The sequence below is a fragment of the Peromyscus californicus genome, unplaced genomic scaffold (genome assembly GCF_007827085.1).
Source record: "Peromyscus californicus insignis strain IS unplaced genomic scaffold, ASM782708v3 Scaffold_4__1_contigs__length_199733344, whole genome shotgun sequence".
NCBI classification, from domain to species: domain Eukaryota; kingdom Metazoa; phylum Chordata; class Mammalia; order Rodentia; family Cricetidae; genus Peromyscus; species Peromyscus californicus.
In genome coordinates, this window is record NW_026294562.1 from 84,983,958 (window position 1) to 84,994,194 (window position 10,237).

At 50.7% G+C, this 10,237-nt stretch overlaps 1 protein-coding gene across 1 annotated transcript; it reads left to right on the top strand.

Annotated features, from left to right (window-relative positions):
* The first annotated feature begins 2,794 nt into the window (after positions 1-2,794).
* On the top strand, positions 2,795-9,511 carry Itpripl2 (ITPRIP like 2). Its single transcript, XM_052712394.1, has one exon. It carries the CDS (start codon positions 3,396-3,398, stop codon positions 5,001-5,003), a length of 1,608 nt encoding a protein of 535 aa, XP_052568354.1. The 5' UTR covers positions 2,795-3,395; the 3' UTR covers positions 5,004-9,511.
* Positions 9,512-10,237: the final 726 nt, after the last annotated feature.

Sequence of the window (10,237 nt, forward strand, 5' to 3'; positions counted from 1 at the left end):
CACGGACTCTTCTATTAACATGATACAACATGTTTTCCTTAAACCGTGTCTAGTTTCTGTCCCTTTCAGTTTGTTAGCTCCTCTGTAACCTCTCACCTAATACTCATTCTGTGGACAGTCTGCCTCTTTTCATCCCTCTCATTGCCCGATAGGCCCATGAATAAAATGGATGTGGTGATGGAGATGCAGGTTATGCATGGGCTCAGCAACTTCTACTCACCAAAACTGCCAGATCTGCCAACAACAGAGACCAACACTGAGCCCCAGATATGGTACCATTCTCCAGGAATGAAGGTATGGGTCACTCGTTCAGGAAAAGAGCCAAGATCTGCTAAGGTGTTTGCTGAGGGTGGAGGAAATACAGAATGGGCAATAGAAAAAGATAATTATGAATACCAGCTAAGGCCACGTGACCAGTTGCAGACAAAAGGATTATAATTAATATGAGTGTTTCTGTCGTATTTTTGTTAATGTGTTTGTGCATATGAAAAAATACATTAAGTAGATATTTTCACTTTCTTCTATTTCTCTGTCATGTACTATATAATATAGGTTGAGATAATATCAATGATTATTATCCTATTTAAGTCATGAGACACTAAAAGACTAAGCATGCCTCAAGGGACATTGCCACCTATTCCAAAATATATACTGCGTTAGTGATTGTATGTGGCTAGTTATATCATGTTTGGCAAAATTGTGACCTAGTTATTGTTTTCATTTGGAAATTAAGGTTGACACAGGCAATGTGACTTGTCAGGGGCTGAGTGTGTGATGGCCAATCTTGGTTGTCACCTTGACTACATCTGGAAACAACTAAAACCCAAGCAGCTGGGCACCTCCATGAGGGATTTTCTTGATTGGATCATTGGAAGTGGGACTATTCACCCTAAATCTGGGCCTCAGATTCTGATGGCATCCCAAATAAAAGGACATAGAAGAGGGAAGCTTTGTCCTCACTCTTGATGGCAAATTCATCCATTCTCAGTTGCTGCTGCTAAAGCAGCCCTTCACTGATGTGGAACCTACTTTTTTGGAATTCCAGCATGGACTGAAGACCAGCAGCTCCCTGGGAATCCTCCCAGACTCCAGAACCAGCACAGATCTAAAATAGGTCAAGAGGCTGGAGAATAGGTCAAGGGCTCAGTCAATAAAACACTTGTCTCACACACATGAAGACCCTAGTTCCATCCCCAGAACCACTGTAGGGAGGCAGGTGTGGAGGGACTGGATGTGACGGCACTCACTTGTAGTCCCAGCACCCAGGAGATGGAAACAAATCCAACCCTGGGAGCTCACTGGCCTGCTGAATCAGCAACCTTGGGCCCCAGTGAGAGACCCTGTCTCAAAACCAAGGTGGACCCTGGGAATAGCACCCAAGGTTGACTTACAGCCTTCATATATGCATGTGAGTGTGCATGTGAGTAAGCAACACACATGCACACATACATGCACACACACACACGCACACACACACACACACACTGCTGCTTAGCACCAACTGGTGCAATCAAGATCCCCCGCTCTAATGCTAGGAGGACTGACTCTCTGTCCTGGTTCCAGACCACGGCTAGGCTCATATGCTTTAATGCATTTACCCTCGCTCTCCTTACACAGCAGCAAGGTGTGATTAAGTGTGAACAAATACAGATGACTATTCAAATAAATTCAGATTGCTTCTGGGAATATCGGTGTTATGAAAAAGCACAGGCTTTCCAGGTTCCAGCCGAGTCCTGGAGGGGCTCAGAAAAATGCCCAGAGGATGAAAAGAGACCCGTGGGATTCTTCCCTGGGCATCCTGCCCTCTGGGTCTTCCAGATGTAAGCACCTGAGTTCAAGGCACAGCTCTGCAAAGGCTGTGTGACCCCAGGTGATCTTCAGAACCTGCCTGGGCTACCTAGCTTCCCTATAGGAAAAGCAGCGAAGATACTCCTACTCATTAGCAAGAGATATTAGTGCTAATGTCTAACCAGTATGTATTAGCATTAACGTGCAGAGAGAATTTGTACTGTGTGACTAATGCAGGCATAAGTCCTTTGCAAAATAAAAGCACTGTTTTTTTTTCTTCTTAAAAACATTGTGTGTGTGTGTGTGTGTGTGTGTGTGTGTGTGTGTGTGTGTGTGTGTGTGTTTGCCTACATGTGTTTGCATGCATGTGTTTGCATACATGAGGAGCTCAGAGGGTAACTGTGGGAGTGCCTCTCTCCCTCCTGTAGGTTCCAGAATCAAACTCAGTTGGTGAGTCTGGGCATTAAGCCTGACTCTAGCCCTGTAAAAACCATCATTATCTCCGCTCCGGCTCTCCCAGGTCTTAGGTTCAACACCACCCCCTCAATCACCCCATGATGTGGGCAGGACTCTGGGGGATCACCTAGTACTCCTTCCATCAGCTTCCTTTCAGAACATCTGCCTGTGGGGTCTTTGTTTTTGAGACAGGGTCTCCCTATGTAGCCCAGGGCGGCCTTGAACTCATGACCTCAGCCTCCAGAGTACAGGGGTCAGAGGTGGTCACCAACACCTTTCTGTTCATGGTCCCTTTTTACAAGGCTGTTAGCTTGAAACGCTGGCAGGAAAGCATCCTCCACGCTGTCAACTGCGTTCCCAGCCTTTAGGCTTCTGCCTAGTGCTTAGTAGGTGCTCACCGAAAGTGGGTTTGCAAGAAAGCACTGTCTCAGACAGCTAGGGGCCACTTCCGCCCGGGCCTGCCACGCCGCCAGCGGGACGCGGGGGGGTGGGGCCGGGCGAAGGGAGGGCCGAGCGGTGGGGCTGCGAGCCTTCCTCCGCCAACTTCCCAGTAACTGCGGGATCCGATGCAGCCACCGCCCCGGAACCAGGCCTTCCCTGTTCTGCCTTCCAGGAGGGGGCCTGGGAGTAGCCCTCGGGAGTGCAGTCTCCCGCACGTCCCGAAGTCCCTCTGGCCACCCGGCGTCGATCCAGGCGGAGGCCGGGAGGGGGCCGCCCTCCCCGCGAGGCTCCAGATTCAGGCATTTCCTCCCGGCTGCCCGGCGCGGCCTTCCCCTCCGAAAGAAGAAAATTCGGGGGCCGGAGTAACTCGGCCCATCGCCTCCGTGTGCAGCGGCTACCGAGCCAGGAGGGCCGCCCAGGGTAGGGTAGGAGTCCGGAGCAGAAGCTGGCGAGGGCAGCGCAGCGGGGACTGAGCTGGACGGGGACAGGGCGCGGCCAGGGGCCGGAGTGTGCTGCGCGGGCGGCTCCTGGAAGGGGAACTTGAGCTGGGAGAGGAGGCAGAGCAGCGGGGCTGCTGGCCCCGGCGCTGCGAGCGGGGAGCCGCCTCCAAGGCCAAGGACACGGGGGCCGCGGGGCCGCCGGGGCGCTGCGCGCATGCTGGGCAGGGGACATCACCCGGGCTCGCGCCCTGGGCCGCCCGGGCTCCCGGCATGTCCGTGCGGTACACGCTCAACCTGAAGGTCTTCTGGCCGGTGGTGACCGGGCTGTGCACGGCGCTGGTGTGCCTCTATCATGCCCTGCGCAGCGGCGAGGGCGCCCGGGCCGAGCCCCCCGACGGCGCAGACAGCGGCTTCCCGCTGCTCAAGGTGGCTATCCTTCTTATCCTTGGCTACATCCTCCTACGATGTCGCCACACCATCCGCCAGCACCTCTTGCCAGGCTCTTCCCGCCCGTGTGGCCACACCAACTTTTCAGCCAGACCCTTGCAAGAGCCAGGCCTGAGCATCTTGTTGGAGAGTTACTATGAGCACGAGGTGCGCCTGTCGCCGCATGTGCTAGGTCACAGCAAGGCCCACGTGAGCCGGATCGTGGGTGAACTGGTGCAGGCTGGCCGGGCCCGAGGGTCTCCCGGCCCCATCACCGGGGGAGCACTGGCCTTGGCCTTCCGGGGTGATTTCATCCAAGTGGGCAGCGCCTACGAGCAGCATAAAATCCGCCGGCCGGACAGCTTCGACGTGTTGGTGCCACTGCGCCTCCCGCCGCAGGTGGCGCTGGAGCCGCGGAGTCTGGGGACAGAGCCCACACTGGCCCCCGCCTTCCGCAGTTGCTTCGTGTGTGCCCTCAAGGCACCGCCCTCGCCGTCGGGGACCTCGACGGGCCAGTGGCATCGGGACTGCAAGCCCTTCGCTGAAGGGTTCTGTGTGGATGTGCAGGGCCGGCGTCACCTCTCGGCTACCCTGGTGCTGCGATGGTTCCAGGCGCACCTCCAGCGCTCCTTGGCCACTGTGCGCTACAGCCTGGAAGGTCGCTGTCGGGTCAGCCTGACCCCAGGTGGTCTGGAGCAGCCTCCCATCCTCCATATCCTTCCTTGCCGCACGGACTACGGCTGCTGTCGCCTTTCCATGGCCGTGCGCCTCATCCCCGCTGTCCATCTGGGCGATGGCGTCTTCCTTGTGGCACCGACACCACCACCCTCACCCAGTGGGGCCCTGTCAGAGCTCCCGGGTGGCCTGCGCTCAGAGGCACTGTGGGGTGTGAATACAGCACGCCAGGAGCAGAAATTGCTGGGCTGTCTTCAGGAACGGGCGCCTCCAGGTGCCTGCTACCTCAAGTGCCTGCAGCTGCTTAAGGCTCTTCGAGACCTGGGTGCCCGCGGGCTGGACCCTGCGGCTGCTACCCAATGGGGACGCATCCTGTCCTCCTACGTGCTCAAAACGGTGTTGTTGGCGGTGCTTCTGAATGAGGGCGGCCCCATGCACAGCTGGGATGAGGCACACCTGAGTGAGTGCTTGGAGAAGCTAGTGAAGTTCCTTAGGGACTGCCTGCTGCGACGCCGAGACCTCTTCCACTGTGTCCTGGGCCCAGGTGGGGCAGCTGCCGAAGTGGGTCCCCTGCCCAAAGCGTTGCGCGAGGCCTCTCCGGTTGACCTCCTGGCACCTTTCGACCCGCGTGCCCGGGAGCTCGCAGCAGCGCGGTTGCTGTCCACCTGGCGAAGGTTGCCCCAGCTTCTCCGGGCCTACGGTGGCCCCCGCTACCTTGCCAGGTGCCCCTCAACCCGGAGTCCACGCATCCAGGGCTTCCCGGAAGATGAACCATGAACCCTGATTACACTCCACCCGACCAAATGCCCCTTTCCCACAGGATAGGAGTGAGGGTGGCAGTTAAATTTGAGATGAGCTGCAGAAAGTGTTGGGAAATTTGGAGGGTATTAAAGGCTCTGGTGGCATGAATGTTCTGCCCTAGACGCAATGGCTCAAGATAGCTGTGGCATCTCCTGCAGGCCCATTAGAGTGTCCTGGGTGGTCTTATACACAAAGATCTCTCTGCTCCCAAAAGGCACAATCATGATTTGTTAGATACCAGGTCCTCAACTAGGTTCCCCTGTTTTTGGAGGGGTGTTGTATGTTTGTTTAAGTTATGGGGCTAGAATCCTGGGCCTTGTGTATGCTAGGTAGGTACTCCACAACAGAGCTACACATCCTTGGGCCTCCTAATTTTGTTTTTAAAGGGGAGAAAAGTCCTTGTCCACAACTGGAATTGAAATTCTAGTCCAGCTGTTAGTGTTCCAGAGTCATAACTTAGCCATTCCCATGAGCATTCATGTCTTTTTAATGGTGCAATCACAAGTTTGTTCAGCAAGAGTAATGGAATTGCTATAAATTGAGTGACTTGTGCTAAGAGGTGGTTGGGAGCTGGTTGGCGACTTTCAGAGCAAGCAACACTTTATGTCCAGTGGTTCTCTTGTCCGGTGGTGGTTGGAACCAGGGGCTATTCAGAGGATGCTGCATGCAGTCGTTAGAAAGACCAACGCTCTGAAAAGCAGCCAGCCCCCACCGTTCACCACTCTCCAGGTCACAGGTGAGGATTTGCAGCGACACTCGGCACCTGTTCATTTGATCCAGGCACGATGCAGAGGGAAAGGATACTTAATTAAGACAGGTCTGGCAAAAGTGTGAAACCGAAGTCTTGAAAAAGATCCTGCCTAAGGCTCCGAGTCAGCTGGACACAACCCGCCTTTGTTTCAAAGCTTCTGAGCCCATGGCGCTGCAGACTTGTGTCAGAGTTTAAGAACTGAGGAGAAAATGCTTGGCAAGCTGCCTGGTAAGGGTTAGGCTTCGGTGATACCTAGTGTTGGGTTAGAGGTTGGAAGGTTCTTGATTGTCCCGATAACCTTACACAGTCTTGAAGGCCAGCTCTTGCTTCTGCTTATGACCTGTGAAAGAGTAGCTTGCAGTATGTGCTTGGGGACCTGTCACTTGACACCAGTGGGCAGAAGAGGTGGGCCACAGGAACTGAGGGAGGAATAGCGGGGCTGGCCATACAGTGCTCTGAGCTTCCCCAGGCTGGGTGCGTCTGGCAGTTGGGAAGAGCCCATTCTCCGGGGCCTCTCATCCTCCGGGCTGCCTGACAGTTCCAGAGAGCAGCTCAAGTTCAGGATGTTCCACCTTCTTCTCTCCTAGTGGGAAGTGCGGCCAGTCTCAGCAATAAACTTAGGAATTTTCTTTTTTAAACAGCAAAGATCTGCTCCCTTAGACTCTAAAGTGAAGGTTGGAAGACAAAAATAGTCACATGAATAAGACCATTGTTTAATCCCCTAGCTATCTGGAGGGAGCTCTGCAAAACCCCCTTTCTTTAGGGCACTGTTGGCAAATCCATGGGAATAGATTGTAGGGAACTTCTCATTAGAGCTGTGTAGGCTTCTTGTGCCCTTTGCAGCTGTGGACCAAAAGTGTCAAGAAACAGCTGTCTCATTGAGTTGTTTGGGGGACCATTCCTCTTGATACCCCAAAGTCCTTCCTAGTTTTTTTGAGGCCAATATTTGGTCCTAAGGTACGGCATTGGATTCAGGGGCTGTTCCGCTAGCCTCTTGCAAGGTAGAAACTGCACAGTGGGTTTTATTTTAATTATTTTAGAAAGTCAATGCCAAGGGAAGAGTGTGTGTGTGTGTGTGTGTGTGTGTGTGTGTGTGTGTGTGTGTGTGTGTCTGTGTGTCTGTGTGTCTGTGTGTCTGTGTGTATACTACATACATGATTTCCATACTCAGCCTGTTGATTCCTCTATAGTCATTAAGTTGGAATAGGGGACAATGAGGCAATTTTCCAATTATTAGATTCCTTTTTTAAAAAAAATCTTGATTTTAAAGTATAAATCTGGTTATTGTCATAAATATAAATAGCTTGTATAAATATCTTTCTTGTAGGTGTTTCCCATTATTTTTATTTTTTCTGGTTAATTAACCAAAGCTTCATCCATCCTCAAAGTTTTTAAATTTTATTATTATTATATTATTATTATTATTATTATTAAATTAATGGGCATTGTGTTTGTAAACTAAAAAATATTAATGTTTTATTTAAATGCCATGCTGAACAGTTGTTCTTGATATGTGGCAACCAAAACTTAAGAGATTTCGATCAATTTTGATCAATGTTTAGTGATCTGAAACATGTACTGTGTACAGATGCAATAATACGGCTGTTATGGTAGCTGCCCGAGGCTTTAAATTCAGCTCAGTGCTGCATTCTGTTCTAGCCACTGTCACAGCCTCTATTTGATGTGTACACATTTTTGGTGTATATTTGGTACTGGAGAGTCACATATGCCAATATTCTCATATAAGAGGGCTCTACCAGAAGATAAAGAGTTGTTTAGCCAGTGCCCGAAGAAAATGTTTTGAGGAAGATGACTCAGCCCTTTTTGCAGCCAGACACTTCAGAAACTCCCACTGCCCGGCTCGGAGCCTTCCTGGAATGTTCGTGGGCTGGGAGAAAATGTGTTTTGCAAAATGAAGTTGGAGTGGAAGGAGAGGACAGTTTGAGTGAATGCAAATATTCTCTGAGGATTTGGGGAATGGGGACTTAAGATGGATGTGCACGAAAGAAATGGGTGGGTGGGGGGAGACAGGTAAAGATCCCCCGAGGGTGTGAGAGAGTTTTAGGTGAGGAAATGTGTTTTTAGGTATGTGATATTTCCAGCCAGGAGTCACAAATTCGGTAGCCTAAAGACAGGGAAATAAATAAGAGTGGGGAGGGTGGTGGGGACTGTGCCTACCTTAGAGAGGGCTGCCATGGCTCAGCTCAAGGCAGGAAAAGAAAAGGTGGGGCTAGGAGTGGGTATTTCAAATGGAAATACTGAGGTTCACTGGTTTTTAATTTAAGAAGTAATTTAAAATGTCTAAAACTACCAAGTGAGCAGAAATTTGGTTGAACCTGAGGCCACCAGTTTGCGACCCCTTGCCTTATACAGTTAGACTTCTACCAAGTATACATAAAGTTATGTTCTTTGCCATGGAGATGATGCTTATATATAGGTGGGGGTGTGCTAGTTCATTTCTACTTTATCTCTCAGAGTTAAGCTTTATTATAGGAATAACAACAGAAAAAATTAACACAGCCGCAGATAACATTTATCCCCAGTTTCTGGTAGGGCTCCCATGCAAGCCTGGCTCTCCAGTCAGAATCCCAACTAAAACACTTGGGGCTATTTCTGGATTTTCTTTGCTGGTGATTTGGGGTCAACTTCTTAGCCTGGCTGCAGTTTGCAGAGCAATCAGGCAGAACTGCAGAATAAGTTCTTTGTCTTTGCTTCTTATATGAAAATTAATTGTTTTGGTTGTTGTCCATGGTAACCTAGCCTGGGACTTCACAATGTTGACTGAAGGCGTTAAACACCAGCAAGACAGAAACACCAACAAAAACAGCCAGTGCTCCATCCTTGGGCTAAATTCCATGGCTGTGTTCTATTCCCGCCTCCAAGAACACTGGCAAACTTTACTTCCAACGTTTCTATCCCTTTCTGACTCAGTGTCTCCCACCAAAGTTACCAGCAGCTGAGCGTGCTTCCAAAGCATCTCTTGTCACCTCCCAGAGGAAGTCATGTTTTCCACAGAACTGAGCTTCCTGGCTTTGACCTTGACGAAGAGGTTTTTCCCATGTCTACACAAGGAAAAGTTTCCCCCACGTGGAGAAAATGAACCTCACCCACATTTCTGACATCCCTCTCCAGGGAAACTGGTTCAGTGTTACCCCTGTGGCGTGTCTTAGTTTTTTCTTCTTCAGTTGCTTGTCTGTAACACATCTATTTATTTTTTTATGGCACATGGTGGGGTGGGAATAATGCTAGTGTAAGTCAAGAGAGGGTGGCAATTCCAGATCATATACACAGAGAAAATAGAATAAGACCTGCAGCTAACTGATATGGAATCCGGTTCTGGAAGTATTGGATAGTCAGGAATATTTATCACCTTTTGCCAAAGAAAAAGTTGCCTTTACTTAGTCACTTGACTTGAAGCATTCCAGCACTGGCTGTTTTTAAACGTGCCTTCTGACCCCAAACTGCACATCGGGATACAGTTTGAGGGTCTCAGTTACAGCCTAAGTTTGTTCCAATAAAAAAGACCAAAGAGTTAACCAAACCTGGCTGGCTGCTATCATAGCTGTATGATTAAGGATGTCTTAATCACACAGTATCCATGGTCCCAGCGGCCAAGGCCCGTCAAGCTCATCTTCATTCGAAGTTGGAGTAAATTTGCACTTTCGATCCTGTGGGTCACTAGGGGACCTCCTTCTTTCCCATTTTGCTGTATCAATAAAGGGACTCATGGAAACTGCTGGACTACGTGTGTGGGCTTTGGGGACCCCAGGGGGGAGGGTGCTGGTGCCTGTGCCTGCACTGGATTGAACTTCTTTGCACAAACCTCAGTTGTTTTATGTCAGTTGCCCCCTCCCTCTGCTTTCCCCTCATCCTGCGTGTGTGTGTGTGTGTGTGTGTGTGTGTGTGTGTGTGCGCTCATGTGAGCTGCCCACTTGCCTTGTGTGTGCAGGTGTGACTGCACTCTCCTGTGTGCATATATGGAGGCCAGAGGTCGATGCTGAGTGTCTTTAGTCACTTTCCACTTTTGTTTGTTTGTTTTGAAGCAGGGTCTCCCACTGTTCCAGAACTCACCAAGCTAGAACTCACTAGCTGGTCAGTGAACCTCAGGGATCTGTCAACACCTTCCCAGTGCTGGGGTCAGAATCGTGCATGGTCACATCTCCATCTCTCTCTCTCTCCCTCTCTCTCTCTCTCTCTCTCTCTCTCTCTCCCTCTCTCTCGGTGTGTGTGAGTGTTGAGGGGGGTGGTTCTGGGTGTTATAAACTCAGGTCCTCCTGCTTGGGTGGCAGTCACCTTAGCAGCTGAGCCATCTCTCCAGCCCACCTCAGAGGCTTTTCTGGAACTCTGTCTCTTGATCCTACTGGAAAGGACTGTTTGCCCAGGTGGGAGAAGATGCCCTGCAGGTGTGCAGCCTGGAATTCTGTCTTCCTTTCTTTCCCTGCCTAGAACTCTCTGCCCT